Source organism: Oryza sativa, chromosome 6 (genome assembly GCF_034140825.1).
Source record: "Oryza sativa Japonica Group chromosome 6, ASM3414082v1".
NCBI classification, from domain to species: domain Eukaryota; kingdom Viridiplantae; phylum Streptophyta; class Magnoliopsida; order Poales; family Poaceae; genus Oryza; species Oryza sativa.
In genome coordinates, this window is record NC_089040.1 from 26,074,889 (window position 1) to 26,093,591 (window position 18,703).

Consider the following 18,703-nt stretch of genomic DNA (forward strand, 5'->3'; position numbering starts at 1 on the left):
ATAACCGATAATAGCCGATGCCGATACCAGCCGATAGCAATAGGGTTTAAGCAATCGGCTATATGTCCAATGTAGATAATGAGCGATAGGGTTTAGAGCTATCGGCTATATGTCCAATGTAGATAATGATATAAAGGCAATCGGCTGATGATGATGTAATGAAATAACAATATAATCCAGTATAAACCAATCGGCTAGCAATGATATGATAAATAAGCATCGATCCGAAGGTTAAAGCACACATCGGCTGGAGGTCCGATGTCATGAAATCCACAATATTAGATTAAACAGTGAAACCTTTGTTGTCATCGACGAAATCCAACTTATATGTATGTGCAATCCTTATGAGCCGATGCAACGTCCAGATAACTCACCGGCTGAAACCCCGATGAAACGCTTATTGGCAATCAAGAAGCATGCTAGAGATTATGGTTCTAAGCACGACTTAGTAGATCAAACTTAACTGATGCAGCACTAAGTATGAAAAGAAACATAATATCTAGACAATCAAGTCGTTGACTATGTTTTCAGGGTGGTAGATGCCTAGGCTAATCTAATCTAGCAACGCGATTTAGCCGATACCGGCAGAAACCCTAAAGCGAGAGACAGCCAATAAAGCTAAATTGATATGCTAAGACTAGATTAACAGAGACATGATAAATAGGTAGGCAAATATATCATCCAAACCAGAGCAATCCAAGAGGTCGAATGTACTGATGCAGCCTTGAACGACGCTGACGTAAACGATACAATTGCCTGGGCCGACGGAACATTGGACTTACCCTTTTGCCGGAGATCGAACACCGATGCAGCCCCGCGTCAGGTGCCAAGTCCTGTCGGACGATAAAATAAAGTAGAAAAGGTAAAAAGTGGCGATGCGCCGAATACAACCGAATTGTATTGATCACGAGGATAGATTACATAGACCCTAAGTGTACATATTTATACCCATGGGTTGATACAAGTTCTTGTCGGACAAGAAAGAAACTTTCCTAAAGATAAAAGGAAAAGATAAAGTCTCTTATAGGACACTAAACACACTTTCCTAAAGATAAAAGGAAATTAACAAACTATTCCTAATTAATAGATAACTTGCCATGCCGCATTCTCTTTGAACTCGGTCTCTTCTGGATAAGCTTCCTTTAGTAGATCAATTTCCTTAACCGAATATAGCAAGAATCCGACAACTGACGACTTGACAACTCTCATCGGCTAATCTCAGGACTTCGAAGCCGATGCTGACTCTAAGCCGATGACTACTTCGGGCTTGCCAAATTTCACTGTTAACACATTGGTAAGTGGTACTAAGCAGTAACACATCTCATTGATGTTCCTTATCTCAGGTAGCCCTATTATGCTCTACTTCCTCGTCAATGTTGTCCCTCTTACGCTACCTATGCACCTCAATCTGCTGTTTTTTTCCCAAACCACATCACTGCCATTTACTACCTCCGTTACGTAAAAAACCAACATAATACTGGTGTGACACACCCTAGTACTATAAATCTGAACAAATATCTGTCCAGATTCATAGTAGTAGTACTAGAATATGTCACATCCGGTATTAGATTCACTTTTTATGGGACAGAGGGAGTATATATCAGTGTAAAATGGAAATTTGCTAATTCCGGCTACTCCATCATCCTTCACAAAAAAATGAGCTATAAAATATTGGGAATGTGTCTTCTGGTCATTAGATTGTTTCCTAGAAAAGAATCAACCGATTCCACGTTTGCAATCTCTTCAAGATCACCCAATTAAACCGTGCAAGCACACAAGAAGATCAGATCAACACTGTTACGTAGACGTCACGTTAGCGAAACTGTCATCTAAAACCATCGAGAGAGTCAAATTGCACCAGTTTTAATAGTTGCGGGTCAAGATATCCGGTATTGCGGTTCAAAATACAAACTAGATTCGGTCACTAGTTAAGATAGACAAACTGAACTTATTCCATTTTCAGAGGAAAAAAATATTCCAATTGTTACCCACGCTACGGGCCCATCCCACCTCTCAGGAATACTGGGCCTCGTGTCGTGCCAGGCCCAATACGCGTCCCCTGTTCCACCAACCTCCTCTCCTCAGATGCCACGTCACACACTGTCACACACACCAGCCAAAACCCGCCGCTACCGATCGCGCTCTCCAGATCGATTCCCCCAACATATTAGGGCTCACGCCTCCCAAAGTCAAAACAGCCCAGCCCGAACAAGCATTTCCTCGAACACTTCGCCCTCCACCACCATGGCCGCCGCCGCCTCCACCCTCGCCTCCCTCTCCGCCACCGCGGCCGCGGCCGCCGGCAAGCGCCTCCTCCTCTCCTCCCCCTCCCGCTCCCTCTCCCTCTCCCTCGCCTCCCGCGGCCGCATCGCCGTCATGCCCCACCTCCGCGCTGGCATCCTCTCCGCCGCACCGAGGAGGGCGGTGTCGGCCTCGGCCCCGGCCGCGGCCACCATCGCGGTCGGGGACAAGCTCCCCGACGCGACGCTCTCCTACTTCGACTCGCCCGACGGGGAGCTGAAGACGGTGACCGTGCGCGACCTCACCGCCGGGAAGAAGGTGGTCCTCTTCGCGGTCCCCGGCGCGTTCACCCCGACCTGCACGCAGAAGCACGTCCCGGGGTTCGTCGCCAAGGCCGGGGAGCTCCGCGCCAAGGGGGTCGACGCCGTGGCCTGCGTCTCCGTCAACGACGCGTTCGTGATGCGGGCGTGGAAGGAGAGCCTCGGCGTCGGCGACGAGGTGCTCCTCCTCTCCGACGGCAACGGCGAGCTCGCCCGCGCCATGGGCGTCGAGCTCGACCTCTCCGACAAGCCCGCCGGCCTCGGCGTGCGGTCCCGCCGCTACGCGCTCCTGGCGGAGGACGGCGTCGTCAAGGTGCTCAACCTCGAGGAGGGCGGCGCCTTCACCACCAGCAGCGCCGAGGAGATGCTCAAGGCGCTCTGAAGCGTGAACAACTCAAGCCATCCTCCACTTTTCATCTCAAATCTCCATAGCTCGGTTCGTTGCCTACTTCTCTCAAGTGTTCGCTTCTTTTCCTGAATAATAAATCATGGCAACAATGGTGGACCGTGCAGAGTAGTGTTGTCGTTTTGATGTGTGAAGCTTCTATAGCGAACATAGTGTGCAATTTTTAGGTAACATATATGAGTCTTGGCCTTGCACTGTTTGTCAGGTAGTAACAACTTGGCACAGCTATAGACTGTAGTAACAGAGTTCCTTTCATGTTGAATGGTGAGGCTGTGATGTGTTCTAGAGCTGAATAAACGTGCTCTGGTAAATACTGTCACCAGATCAGACTATGGAGTAGTAGTAAGATTTTGCTTGGTTAATTGGGCAATGGCTATTTTTCAGGATCGTTCAGTTGAGATAAACATGTTTTGCTGTTCAGATGAGTTCGAAATGCCGTTGTTTGTTCTTTTTTTAATGCCGAATATATGGTGAGAGATTCAGCAAGCCAGGGGTCAGATGCCCCTTGGCATGAAACAAAGGCTCTTCTTGCATTTGCTGACAGTAGTCACTAGTCAGATCTTATTTATGTATGGATTTCTCAAAATTTGCCCATTTCACCAACCCTACTGAAAAGAACAGACACTGCCGAGTGTAACACATGTTTTAGGCATCTCGGGAAAATTCCTCAGTAATGCAGTGTAGTGCACTTTGGCGACTTTGTTATAATGCTTTGGGTGAACTCGTTGTTTACTTTGTTAGTTGCGTTCATAGAGGTTTACTGTCGGTGATATGGGCCCGGGGGTATCATGTTTAGAGGCCCAGAGATTGGACGGAGGAGGCTGCCCCCCAATGCCACGTGGCCCTCCCCCGAGGGGAGTGAGGCCTGAGGTGGGGTGGCGGCCACTCCTTCCCAAAGACTAGTCGGAGGAGGTTGCCCCCCAATGCCACGTGGCCCTCCCCCGAGGGGAGTGAGGCCCGAGGTGGGGTGGCGGCCACTCCCTCCCAAAGACTAGTCGGAGGAGGCTGCCCCCCAATGCCACGTGGCCCTCCCCCAAGGGGAGTGAGGCCCGAGGTGGGGTGGCGGCCACTCCCTCCCAAAGACTAGTCGGAGGAGGCTGCCCCCCCAATGCCACGTGGCCTTCCCCCAAGAGGGGTCGGGCCCGAGGTAGGGCGGCGGCCACTCCCTGGTCGAGACTAGAGGGGGAAGGCTGCCCCAGGCGCCACGTGGCCCTCCCCCGAGGGGGGATCGGGCCCGAGGTCGGGCGGCGACCGCCCCCTCTCGTGACTAGGGGTCGGGCTCCCCCAACCCCCTCTCTAGGTCATCACGTACGGTGGGTTAGGTGTCCGCCTATAGGTGTCCACTTACCCGCATTTATGGCGACCCGAGCGGTCGCGCCACGCCGCATTTAATGTGCCGTGCAGTATACTCAACCGGTCTGTGACCGGTCGAATCACCGATGAGACTGGGTAGTGCGCCTGTGCGCTGCTCGTGTGTCAGGCGGCGTGCAGCCTAACATGTCCTATCAAATAATGATGGTGAGAGGTTCTCATCCTCTTATCCCAGCCGGAGTCGGTCCTCCCGCCCTGGTCAAAGCTAGGCTCCCGTTTCCCGGTGTAATAGGAGCCCGGAAGTCTTCACCCATTAAAAGCAGCTGACATGGGCGCCCCTCGTGTCAGGCGGCAAGATTTGACAGGCCCCATCATCAAGATGACGTGCGCTTGCTTCCCAAGTCAAGAGATAAGACAGGCATTTAATGCAAAACACTTCTTTACCGGAGCTAGGTTTTTGGGCCCATGTGGTAACCCCTTGAGGTATGAAAGGAGATCCAGGCCTAGTAAAAGGGGGAGGGATCCGGGACGATCCATTTTGATGCTCTAGAGCAGTCTCTAGCCCCGAATGATCAACACCACATTTTACTTCAACAAGAGGATCTTGTAATCCTTCACTTAAGGAGCATAGCACAGGAGTAGGGTATTACGCTTCTTAGCGGCCCGAACCTGTATAAATCCCTTGTGTCTCTTTTGCCTCGAAAACCTCGGATCTCACCCGCTGCCCCCGGCCAAACCAAAAAAGGGGATCTCACGATCTCCCGCTAGAGAGGATCACTCCTCGACATTTACATTAGCATGCCGTGATTCAGGCCTCCGTGTAGACTACTTCTGCATTCTTTTCTCCACTTCAATTGATGAAACGAAAAAAAATCCTATTTATCTCTTTAGTTATTGTCTGTCCGAATTACCCTCCTCAACTTCAATACAGGACATTATACCACCAAACTTCTTAAACCTAATGAACTACCCTTTGATCCCAGTCCATGTAATTTTAGCCCTACCTGGTAGACACTCGACAGTTCAGTTAGCAAGGTTATAAAGATTTCAAAAAAGGTATAGTTGATCCCACTCGTTAGTCTCTTATTCCTCTTAATTCTCTCTCAACTCCCCCCTCTCCCCCTCATGGAGGTGTCCCTAGAGTTTAGTGCCCTAGAACCCATGGCAGGGTTGGAGTACAGAGGTACTCCCTCCGTCCAAAAAAAAAAAGACAAACCCTGGGTTTCCGTGTCCAACTTTGACTATCCGTCTTATATGAATTTTTTTTTATAATTCGTATTTTTATTGTTGTTAGATGATAAAACATGATTAATATTTTATGCGTGACTTATCTTTTTAATTTTTTTTATAATTTTTTTAAATAAGACGGACGGTCAAACGTTGGGCACGGAAACCAGGGTTTGTCTTTTTTTTTGGACGGAGGGAGTAGCTGTGTAGCTCGGTGTCGTTGATCCCTGTGGACGAGCTGAAGCCCCAAGCAGTGGCACTTGTGTCAACATCAATCCTGTCGGAGGAGGAGCTTCATGGCGGTGGTGGCGCATGAATGGGGGTGGTTCTAGGAGAGACTGCTTTAGGAGGGGAGCGTAGTTAGGTGGTGCCGACATCTACATGTGAGGATGGATGAGGGGAGCGCAAACGCCGGCATTGCCGAGGAGGAAGGGGAGGCGAGGCTGATGGGAGAAGAGGTTGCACATCGGAGTACGAAGAAGAAAGCAGAGAGGAGGAAGAAGACTAGGAAGAACCGAAGGGGCGGACAGGTGTGCCCATTGTCATTAGGGTACCACAATACCTTGGGAGTACTGAAGCCACCCTGGAGTAGGCGGTCGATGGGTGGGGCTGTTCATCCATGGGTTGAAAGAAACCTGCCTAACCGGCCGTATTCATTTTTTCTCGTACCATATGATTATGAAGTGTGTTAATGTGTTATTGGTACCTAGACGCTGTTCTAGAAGACAATGACATCGATGCTCATCCGTGCGTTTTGATGTAAACCCGTGCTTTTCTTCAGCTAATTTTTTCTTCGCTGCCTTCGCTGCACAAAGGCAGCCAGGACATGGGCCTTCATGGGCACGAAATTGGCGCCCTTTCATCCCTGGAAGACAAAGTAGACTTATTCCTTTATCCAGCAGCAATACGAAAGCCCATTAAAAGATCAGCCCAAAGAAGCCCACACGAACAGGTATAGGTGCAATGCAATCCACCTCAACCCTAATCCCCATCCATTTCCTGCCGCCGCACTCCTGTTGCGCAATCGCGTGAGTAAACAACAGGTAGCGACCGCCCAACGCCGCTCCTCGCGCGGTCGCGCCCAACGCTGCGCCGCCCATTAGGCCCTTTACAGTGCAACACCGTGGACCGGTGCTCCAGCTCGACACGTCGGATTCGAGCTTGCGTGGCGCTAGGGTCCGCGCCCCAGCAGAGGACCTCGCTCCCGCGGAGGGAAGTGCGATTACTCCCTGCCGCGAGCCCACGCGAGGCGAGGAAACGGCGGCTTTTCTGCGCTGTGGAGCGCGTTGCCCCGCCCACTCGTGCCCTCGCGGCAACAAATCAACAAATCGCAGCAGCCGTCCTCTTGCTTATGCTCCTCCTCCTCGCAGCGGCGGCGGCGGCGGCGGCGGCTGTCGCATGAGCAGGTGGCGGCCGGTGCCGCGGGGTCCGGAGTCGTGGGAGGAGCAAGCGGCGTGGGCGGCACGGCTCCTCCAGCGGCTCCCAACCTAGTGCTCACCTCGCCCGCTTCCTCCTCGCCGCCCGTTCTTGAGCTGCCACCGCCACGCACGCCGAGCCCGTCGACGCCGTGCTCCGTCGTCTTGGCCAGGAGGGGCCAGTGAGCTCTCGCGCCGCCGCCGCCGCCGCCCTCCGCGCCCTCGTCTTCAGCCAGAACTGGAGGGGCCGTCCTTCGCTGCCGCTCGGCCCGGAGGAGAGGAGAGCCAGCGCCGGCGGAGGGAGGAGGGGAGAGAGCCGGTGTTGAGACTGAGTAGTAGTTGGGGGATTTGGATAAAGTAGTATTTGTGGGTGAAGATTTACATTGTTCTCTCGATTTTAGGGTGGTTACTGTAAAATTTGGACTCCTTTGCAAATTGATAAACACATGAGGGCTGAAATGGAAAGTTACAGGGGCTGAAATGGAAAAGTAAGTCACTCATGAGGCTATTTGCACCGTGGGAATAAAAAAACTTGAATCCGGGTCTTCAGCCTATGTGGAATGGGATGAGGGAACACTGCACTGTGAAAAGCCTTAGTTCCTTGCGCCCAGCGCCGCACCGTGTTGCTGTGCCCTCAGCCTCGGCGCACATTCTCCTCTCCTATTCCTCCCGAGTTGAAGCCTGAAAGGGTAGCCTCATACCCTAAAAAAAGAGAATGTTCCCGTGAGTCCAAGACTGACGCCTTTTGTTGATTCCGGGCCCTTAGATGCATGATCAGATGCGTGATGGTTGAGATTGTCCCCAACGTGCAGGTCAAGCACAGCTCCAACCCTCTTCGCTGCTTCGTCATTGCCATCAACAAGCTTCGTTGTGTTGTCCACCATCGTTCTCTTTGCTGTTGTGCATCCAACGTGCGGGGCCCCGATCGGGTTCCGAGGACCCGCTAGGGTGAGGGTGGGGGCGGGAGATTTCGCCCTAAACTCCCGAACTCCTGGTCAGGGCCGGGGGTGGGGCGAAGAATGCGGGGACAGGGCCGGGGGCATTCTACCTCCACCAGGCCCCGACTCATCCCGTTGCCATCCTATTCACGTGTCGCTATCGTCCTCACCGCTCACCCCATTGCCATCCTATTCACGCGTCGCTGATCGTCCTCACCGCTCAGTCTCTTACATGCAAATGAGGTGGATGCTGCAATCGGGAACTTAGTCGAGTCGCTAGATGTGGAGAAGGAAGATCGTGAGATTAGGAATTCGTGGATTGGGGCATGGGAATATGTTGTAATGGTTCTTTTTTGAACCCCCAAATCCCAAATTGGGATCGATGTGTGGATACCATAGGTGATGCTTACCAACCTTCAGTTTGGAGGTAGTCTTTAAAAAAGTTTCGAGGTGGATAGCACAATGTCGTCTCGTCTACATGCACTCTTTGCAATCCATATGGTGAACAATGCCGTCGTTTAACTGAAGTTTCAAACCATTGACACGACAGTTGAAAGTAACTTCAATAATTTCCACCATTAGCAACCAGCACCGCCGAAGATGTACTATTCGCCGCTAATTGCCTTCCAAGAAGCCATTGTTAACGTGATGAGCTCTACGTTTTGGCAAACTTCAGAAACCAAAACAGTGAAGCGTTGGTAGTTATCCACTACGGATCCGCTTTGGATGAGCTTATCCTGTACTTCGAAAGGCCATATATATAGCCACATCACAGATTTCCCCAATGTACATATCACGGAAAACATTCAGTATTTCTGATCACTGGACCATCCAGACCAGTTAGTTTTGCGTGCCATTTCAAGACTAGTATGACGAACCTAAGTCTGCAGGCCAGCAAGCACCCACTGCAGCAAAACTGGTTCACCACGTTTGTCCCTTCCAATGAGAATTTTTTTTATTTATAATTTTTTTTATTAAAAGTTTTACAAAAATAATTTTCCATTTTGAAAATTGACGGAAATAGTCGCCTACCGCCCTCTGGGAAAAATCGCCCTCCCAGAGGGCGGCGAAAATGACGTGGCAGACGGCCGTTCGCTCTCGGGCGACGGCCGTCAACGAAATTTGCAGGCGGCCCCCTTGCCGCCCTCCGCGAGGGCGATTTTGTACTGTGCGGGGGGCCGCCTGCAAATGGGCGGCGAGGGGGGGCATGGAAATTTGCAGGCGGCCCCCTTGCCGCCCTCCGCGAGGGCGATTTTGCACTGTGCGGGGGCCCGCCTGCAAATGGGCGGCGAGGGGGCATGGAATTTTGCAGGCGGCCCCCTTGCCGCCCTGGGGGAGGGCGATTTTGTACTGTGCTCTATATTTTTTTTATATAAATATCAATAGTTATCAAATCTTTTTATATTGAAAACTATACAAGATTAAAATCTCCAAGATTGGTAAAATACAATTTTATTATTTTTTAGGGCATATTTGGAATGTTACCGTACAAATATTTTGTTAATGCCAAAATATAAGCAAGTTTTGGCACTACCAAATATTTGGTAAGGTAAAATTGCATTTGATCATATTTGGTTTGCTGCCAAAATGTAAAATTGTAGTGAAGAATGTTGTACATAATCTCAATTCTAGATTACGTATTACCAATTAATAGGCTTCCATTTTCGTGTGTGGTGTGGTAGTGGGAAAGAAGATATGAAGAGGTTGCCTTCAGATTGTCAATTATATAGCGTCGTTTTCACTGCAATATATGTGAACTCAATGAGATACATTATTCATTAGATGTGACAAGACGATCACGCGTGGGCGTGATTCACTTTATGTCAACAGGCAGCGCCGAAAGTTGATAGTGATAACTCGAGCTGCCGCTTTTCATGTGTGCTGTTGTGGACTGTGCGCGCTACTGGATATGGCACTACCGTGAAGCGCCGAAAGTGTGTTGTTGTGAGCATAAGTTGTTCAAGCACCATACGAATGAAAAGAACTACGTAGACGAGACAAACACAAGTAGTACTGCAGTAGTAATAGCAAAAGTAGTACTGCTTTACAAGTTTGTAAGCCAAAAGAAACGGTCACATAAGGACTGAAGAGGTAGAACACTACTGACGAGGCCTCTTACCCCTGTCCCTCCTACCCTGCGCCCTAATGTGCCCCTGGGAGTACGTGAGTCGGTCCGGGGGTACGGCACGGCCAACCCGTCCTGCCTGTACAGGTGTGACCTCTGGCTGCTCCTGAGTGTGCGCCTCTGGAGCTCCTCCAAGCTGAGAGGAGCCTAGTACGTCCTGGTGGTCTGCACCGTGCAAGTCGTCGTCGTAGAACTGGCTAGTAGGACCAGTCCTACCGGCGTGAGACGAAGAGGCCCCAGTACCGAAGATCCCGGCTGCAAATCCTGCTGGACAAGGACCATCAGTTTCGTATAGGTATTTAACAGTATTAATAAAAAGTAAAGTACCGTGTGGGCGAGGGATCGACGCTCCGTGAGAGGAAGAGCTGGCGAACGCGCCTGAAGAGGTGGCGAACGCCCCTGCGGAGCTCGCGGAAGCGCCGGTCGTGCCTGCGAACGCGCTCGAAGGCATACGAGGTCCTGCGATGAGGAAACGTGCAGTTAAAACATGGTGACACATTCGTGCAAAAGCTGAAACAAAAATGAACTAATATCTGGGCTGAACTGTACCGTGCGAAACCGGTGCTGTAGGTCGCACTGCTCCGAAGCTAGGGGCGCTCGAAGACAAACGAGGTCCTGCTCCGACGATAGGACCGCGAGGCCGTGGGTGTACCGGACCAGCTGGAGGTACGACGTCCACGGCGCTGCGACAGGAGAAGACGCGCATGACCGCACGCATCTTCTCCTGCATCCGGTCGAAGGTCGACCTCTGCTCAACGTCAGTCAAGTGCAAACCTCTGTTCAACCTCACCTGGACTGCGGTGATATCGGCACTGATATCCCGTGCCGCATCAGCCTATGCAAGATGGAAATAAAAAATTCAGTAGTTGTCCTATATTATGCAAGATAAATGACATAATTGTTGGAAGTAATACAAATTGGACGTACCGCCACGAAGTAGTCTCGGTCACGGTGCGTGGGATACGCGTCCGTGACAGCGGCAACGTGCGGCTCTGGGGCGTCTGGAGTGAAGGTCACACGCGCACGAGTGCGAGGAAGGTACCAGCGAAGGTCACACTTGCTGCAGCGTAAAGTCCTCCCACCTGCTTCTGACTCATCCATATCATTTCTGATGCGTCTAGTTTGGCGTCGACCCTTTTTCACCCTAAACTTAGATGGATCTGGAATATAAAAAACTTGGGCACTCAGCGTTGTGTAAGATCCTGAGATCCCGAACCCATATATCTCCTCACTCCATGTATGAAAGATTGCTTCTTTCCTGAAATAATTTGAGACGTACACATTGGGAGATATGCCACAATCACCGGCAGCAGCAAGAACGTGTGAGCAAGGAAGGTGATGAAGCTTCGGCTTCATACAACTGCAGGTACATCCACCATCCGCCTTCAAGACACATTCCTGCACGGCTTGCTTGCGATAGATACCACGCCTGCTCCTATCAACACACATTATTTCATACCGATGCACTTGTGTGCCTTGAGCAACAACTCTATGTCTCCGTGCCTTTTTGATTTTATCTTCCATGTACTTTGTCACTACGTTGCCAAACACTATGTTGTTATCGGCCATGGACGGACCAATTTTCTTGTATCGATCCCTAAAGTAGGCTTGCGTGCCGTGAAGGATGAATTCAACAATAGCAACCAATGGAAGTACCCGAACTCCTCGCATTACCCAGTTGTACACCTCTGCCAAATTGGTTGTCATTATGCCATACCGAGATCCATCGGTGTCGAACAATAGAGCCCACTTCTCCTTAGGCTCATTCTCAATCCACTGAGAGAAATTTCTGATGGCCGACCCTGACCTCCTTCTCATTGTTGGTGGGTCATCATGTAATGCACCAAGAGGTATGGGAGGCTCGTCACCTTCAACTTGTGGTCTGCGAGATTGCTCATCTGTTTGCTTCGTTGTCAACTCATCCAACTTGTCCCACAACTCATTAAATTTCTTCTCTTGGTTCTGTGCACAGAGCCTCTTAAAGAGCTCCATAAGATGCTTGTTCTTGAATTGCTTGTAGAAATTTGCACCCATGTGACGCATGCACCACCGACTCCGAACATCAGGCCACTTAGCTGGAAGTCCCTTCTCATCCCAACCGTTCTGCAAGTAGTCAATAGCCCGCAACATACCCGCATGACGATCATGTATAAGGCAAACGTTGGGCCTCATACGCACCACTGCAATGTGCACTCTCTCTAGGAACCAGTACCAGCTTTCAGTGTTCTCACTCTCTACAAATGCAAAAGCCATAGGTAGAACCTGGTTGTTCCTATCACACCCAATTGCTGTCAATATCTGACCTCGGTATTTACCTGTCATAAAAGTTCCATCTATGCATAGAACAGGTCGACAATGCACAAAAGCATTGATGCAAGCACCCAATGAGAAAAAGGCTCTTTGCAGCACACTCTTTTGTTCTATCTTCAACCGATGTAAATGTATGTAGGTCATAGTAAGTATTATTATTCCTCTGGGCAATGGTGGCTAACAAACGAGGCAAATTATCATAAGAAGCTTCAAATGTGCCATACCTCATCTCAATGATCTTTTGTTTGGCTCTCCAGGCCTTTGCATAGCTTATGGTGTACTTGAATTTGTTCTCGATGTGCCTAATAATTGATTTTGGTTCAAAGCCAATGTTACCAACAACACTGCTGTACATCTCACTTGCCACAAAAGCTGAAGTGATGTTTCGGTGATACTTCTCCACCCCTTGTAAGTAGCACTTGTGCTCGGTCACAATGCTAACTTTCCAATAATCATTCCATTTACCCTTATATGCATGGACACGCCACGGACAATCTTCCTTCATGCACCTCACTTCATACACATAATTTGTTGACTTGACCACCCTAAACTCTCTCTGCAATGAAACTGCCCAATGCTTCACCGCCTCCTTCATCTCATCCTTATGAGCATACCTTGCACCCTCAATTACCTCGTACTCCTTATACTCCCAGGGTACATGATCACCCTCTGATATAACAAGACCAGAGAAGTCCTCATTTGCCCAATCAGTGGCCATTACATCACCTTCCTCATCGGATGATGCGTCGTCCTCCGCTTGCTCATTATCCGAATCTTCCCTCTCCATTTCATCAACAATTATACCGACTCTCTCCCCCTCATCCGCCATGCCCATGGCCTGCTCCTCCCTTGGTTGATTTTCCTCATTTTGCATCGATGGTCCAACAACATCCCCTGCATTGCTAGGACCCTCCACATCTTCGGTTTGCATTGAAACATTTGTATCTTTCTCTTGTACCGACACAAATATAACGAGGGGCCATGACCGTTCAAAAGCCATTTCCACATACCGTCTCCAAGCAGCAGTGCTGTCCATCGGCATTAGTTCCCAAAAATAACCTTCTATTGCACGACTCACTACAACAGATACTGACATTGTGTAGACTTCTTGGTCTATTCTAAATCCTCTCAACAACCAACTATAAATTGACTGAAATGTTCTCTCCGCAGGCCTATCGATGCCCTTAGATGTCATTACAAAATCTGACAGATCAACACCATCTGGACCAAATCTAATATTTCCTTCACCGTGAACTATCTGAAATGTGACCTTACTTGACATTGTGCCTGATGAAAACAATAACTGCGTTAACCTCGCATTTCTGTACTACGCCCTAAGTTACATTCTCTACAATATTGTTCTCTAAATTTCTAAAAGTAGGTTACATTCTCCAGATCAAACTAAACTACATCTTACAATTAACACTACTGTCTATGTCTCAATTCATACTATTATATTCTATGCTCTGGATCTACACATATGTGCTGTGTGCTACAGATCTGCTAAAATATATGGAACTAAAACTAAAACGCAACATATGTACTCAAACGTAATATATTAGTACAAATGCAAAAGATGTATGGGAGCATACCTGTGATGAAGTGAGCGAACCAGCAGGGCTTCGCCGCTCCCCTTCTGCTGCCCTCCCCTCTCTCTCTCTTTCGTTTTTTTTGGATTTTTAGTGAATATAATGAAATTTCATAGGGGAGGGGCTGGGCTTTATAGGGGGGAGGCAAAAATCGCCCTCCCCCAGGGCGGCAAGGGGGCCGCCTGCAAAATTCCATGCCCCCTCGCCGCCCATTTGCAGGCGGGCCCCCGCACAGTGCAAAATCGCCCTCGCGGAGGGCGGCAAGGGGGCCGCCTGCAAATTTCCATGCCCCCCCTCGCCGCCCATTTGCAGGCGGCCCCCCCGCACAGTACAAAATCGCCCTCGCGGAGGGCGGCAAGGGGGCCGCCTGCAAATTTCGTTGACGGCCGTCGCCCGAGAGCGAACGGCCGTCTGCCACGTCATTTTCGCCGCCCTCTGGGAGGGCGATTTTTAAAAATCGCCCTCCCAGAGGGCGGTAGGCGACTATTTCCGTCAATTTTCAAAATGGAAAATTATTTTTGTAAAACTTTTAATAAGAAAAATTATAAATAAAAAAAATTCTTCCAATGACGGGTTGGTAGTCTCTTATATATATTTTTTTTTCGCCAGGACAGCGGCAAAGGAAACGCCTGACCAATTATATTAAGAAAAATAAGAAGATTTACATAAAACAACCAGCATGGTTGTTGTGGACACAAACAGGGTTTCCCAAACTGCCGGGGCCGGGGTTACCGCACCCCGACGGTAAGCACGGTTATCGTGCGGTAACCACGTTAACCGTGAAAAACCGTACAAAATTTATCAAAAATTCAAATTATTTTTTAAATTTATTTGAATTTAAGGAGGTTACCGCAGTATTTATATTACCGTACCCCCACGGTAAGCCCGGTAACTGGCGGTAAGGTAAACCCTTTACATAACCCAACCCTAGAATAGGAAAAGGTTTTTTACCGGTAAACGCCTAATTACATGACACAACTAGGATAACATATGTCTTATCTCTCTTCGTTCGTGATGCCTCCAAAGCCAGCAGCTCAATGTTATTTACAAATGTATTTTTTTTACTCGGCCTTTACATCCAATCGACTATATAAAGCTATTTAAATTGAGAATTTAGTCTCGCAAATAATCCAATTTAAAATTCGCTCCTAACATGATACCTCCAAAGCCAGCAGCTCGTCATGGCCACCATTCTTCCGATATGCACTGGAAGACCTCGATGGCGATCTTACTGGCTCCTTCGAAGATCCCGGTGTTTCTGTCGCGAATTAAATCATCCAAGTAATCAAGATAGTTTGTACGTCTAAGATTTTCTACTGTGATGTTTTGTATGGCAGCCTGAGAAGAGTGCCACCAAGTTTCCATGTCAGTTGACATATCCGGGCTCCGAATGAAATGTAATCGGGTGCAGATCCTATCCCACACTTGTCTTGTGAAAGCACAGGCCATGAAGAGGTGATGGCAAGTCGTTGGCTAAACACCACAAAGAGAACAGACTTGTTCTTGAGGCCAACCTCGCCGTGCCAAATTCTCCGCCGTCAAACAGCTCCTGCCGTCCCGCGTAGTACAAGATACTCCTCCTTAAAAAAAAAATATATGACTCCGTTAATTTTTCGCATAACGTTTGATATGTTCTATTATCAAAGAAAATATAGTATTAACTTATAGTTTCATATATTTATATTAAATTTTTAAATAAGACGAATGATCAAACATTATGAGAAATATCAATAACAATATACTAAATTTTTGAATAAGATAAATGATCAAATATTATGAAAAAAAACAATTATGCCATTCATTTTGAAAGGAGATGTTACATAAAGAACTTTCATTTCACTTCTTAGGTACCTTGACCTTCCAAAGGAAAATTAGCACCGATGGAGAGAGTTTTATCAATGAAAAACATTGGTAGTCTCTATGAGAGTATGATCATTGTTTTTAATTATTTATTTGTAATAGTATAATATGTGAATATGTTTTCATGATAAATCTACTAATACCATTTTCACATATCAAATATTTTTTGGTTGCATTTTACTAGCACTAGGTTCACATTTTGAATTTTGTCTCAATTTTTTTTTCGAAATTTGACCACACTCATTCTAAAACACTATTCAAGTATAAGCATTTCTTGCCTTCCAAATTTATACACGGCCATTTGCCCTATACTACACTACTACCAAACACCTCTCGTTTAATTATTATCCAATTTTACCCTCACCATCCTCCTACATCTAATTACATCATATTTAAAACTAAAAGGGATATATCACAGTTTTCTTTTCATAAATTTAGCCTCCACTAAACAACATTCCGCAACAGATCAGGGAATACTTTTGGTTTGACAACACGACGAGTAAGAAATTACCACGGCACCACTACGACGACGCATCCCACTGTACCACTCGAGGACCGACCAGACCATCTTGCGTGCGGATTTCTCACCTCCCTGCAGACTGCAGTGAAGGACAAGATCTTCACGGCTGCAGAGCGGGTACCACCCAAATCACAGGAACCGTACATCTGCCTCATATCAGTTACCCATAGCATAGCTTATTAAGAAATACAAATTAATTTATTGTTAAAATTGTTGTATATTTTTTTTCCGTAGTAACTTAAAAGCCGATATTAAAAATATCTTAAAATTAACTTTAAAAAAATTAAATTTTAGTTTTAACTTTAGTTTATTAGGTCAACCAATAGGGCGATCGACCAAAAAAGAGAAGCCACTCTGCTCTGGCATTTTGCCTGCTGGATCGTCGCTCCCGGCCATAACGGGCAAACGGACAGGGCTTACTACAAAAGCATTTCAATTTTGAAGCGAGGGAAGCAAGCAAGCAAAAGGATGGCACTCATCCCGTCCACTCAGATTCAATCCATGCATGACACCGTCGTAGCTTTCAAATATGAGCTCGCGGTTACCTAGTTAATTAAAATCAACTTGTATTAATGTTGACGCCCTTCGATCATTTAGCATATACGTACTATACATGTATCTAAGATAGGTAAGGTACAACATATACTGTGCATAACCAGTGGCGGAGACAGGATAAAGTTATAGCGGGGGCTAAACTAAAATGACCAAGAACAACTAAGAGAGATTTAGGGTTGGGTTAGGATTTTTTAGCCTTTTTAGTCTTTTGGGCCTTCTAACAACCTCAAACAAAGTCTATATTAGCCCCTCATCTATAAATATATGGATTAGAATTTTAGAGGGTAGGGGGGTTTCAAGACCCCCCGCCCCCACGCTGTCTCTGCCCCTGTGCACAACGCTTTGGAGAAGTTGCAACATGCACAAAACCCATTGAAGTTTGGTTTCATGGTATGAAGTATGCCTGTTCAAATATGGCTTGTTTTTGGTTGCAATGATGATGAAGTTACTAAGGCTGGGTTTAGTAATCTCTCTTTCCATCTTCCACTCACCAGTCTTTCATAAGCACACTTTTACTAAATTACTAAACGATGTATTTTTAATATAAAAATTATATAGGAAAGTTGTTTTTAAAAAATTATATTAAAATTTTTAAGTTTCTATAGCTAATATTTAATTAATCATGCGCTAATGTGTCACCTGTTTTCCGTGTTAGTGAGAAAAGGTTCCAAAACCTTTAGATTCTAACGCATCCTAAGGGTTTCAATGGTGCAAAAGAAAAGACCTCCTACAACATATGTAACAAGATCATCCAAAGGGTTGAGTCTTCTTAGCTACTCCCTCCGTCCCAATATACTACAACCTACCCATATAAAACAAATAATAGCCAAATATAATTAATAGCCAAATATACCTAATTAAATCTGATATATATTTGCTAGATTATTTCTATAAGAAAGTGTTTGCTAGAAATTTGCTAAAATCGACAAATAAAGGCAAGTGCGGCGGCCTCGCGCTGAAGGTGCTTGGATGGTGATGCCTGCTATTAATGGTAGGGACGTAATCATAATAGTGGGCCGACGATTTCAAGCGAAAACCCAGTCTTTTTGAGGAGCGGCAGTCCCGATGCTTTTGGGCGGCGTAGTCCCCCCCTCCCACCCCCTCCCGGGGGTGGGGGCTTTCGTGGTATCTCTCATTCTTTCTCTAGTGGAATCCTTCAGGTGAAAAATCACATCCTAGTTTCCTAATGGTGAGCGACGACGGCATCATCTGCGTCTCTCGTTCTCTTCATGGTGGAATTCTTTGGTCGAAAACCACATCCTAATTTTCCAAAAGAGGTGACGACAGTGTCACAACCTTCGTGGAGGCGTTGTTTGAAGGTTCGTTTCTATCAAACTCTTCTCCAAATGGATTGTTCTCTTAGGACGACACCATAGCCATCACAAGAAAACCATGCTGGTGGGAGATCAGATCTATTCTTATCTTTCACCATATCCCCCTCCACCCAAAGGCATGAATGGATTTTCATTAGCAGTGGGTGCTTGTGTTGTAGGTGCATGTGCAACATAGTTTGTTACTTTTGTTTTTCTTGATTATACCCTACCAGTGCTTTGGTCTTTTTTTCTCACTATATTGATATGAAACCTCGTACTATCACACGTGAATTGTTTTAGAAAAAGGTAACTACAATACAATAATATCTTTGTTTTCAAGACTACTCCATTATTGTAGTTTCAAATTTAATCACACAAAGTTTACATACATAAAACATATCAAAACACAATAATGAAATTTTGGAGGGTTCGAATCATGAGGTAAAATTTCTATTAGGTCCGCCAGGATGAATCGTATATATTATAAGTAAGAGATACGATAGAAATATGTTAGATCAATATATGAAAGGCACGTTAGTAACATTGTACCAATCTTGTTTCGAACACATTTGA

The 18,703-nt window shown here is 47.1% G+C and overlaps 1 protein-coding gene and 1 long non-coding RNA gene across 2 annotated transcripts; one reads left to right on the top strand and one right to left on the bottom strand.

The window, feature by feature from the left end:
• Positions 1-2,147: 2,147 nt before the first annotated feature.
• Positions 2,148-3,422, top strand: LOC4341570 (peroxiredoxin-2E-1, chloroplastic-like). Its single transcript, NM_001402893.1, has one exon. It carries the CDS (start codon positions 2,245-2,247, stop codon positions 2,941-2,943), a length of 699 nt encoding a protein of 232 aa, NP_001389822.1. The 5' UTR covers positions 2,148-2,244; the 3' UTR covers positions 2,944-3,422.
• Positions 3,423-9,365: 5,943 nt separating this feature from the next.
• On the bottom strand, positions 9,366-10,609 carry LOC136357106 (uncharacterized). The gene is made up of 3 exons (XR_010742182.1): positions 10,533-10,609; positions 10,311-10,442; positions 9,366-10,247 (listed from the first exon to the last, which is right to left on the bottom strand). It is a non-coding gene; the product is annotated as an uncharacterized lncRNA (long non-coding RNA).
• Between the last annotated feature and the right edge of the window lie 8,094 nt (positions 10,610-18,703).

Coding starts and splice junctions, on each gene's coding strand:
- LOC4341570 (NM_001402893.1), top strand. CDS start 2,245: ATGGCCGCCGCCGCCTCCACCCTCGCCTCCCTCTCCGCCACCGCGGCC.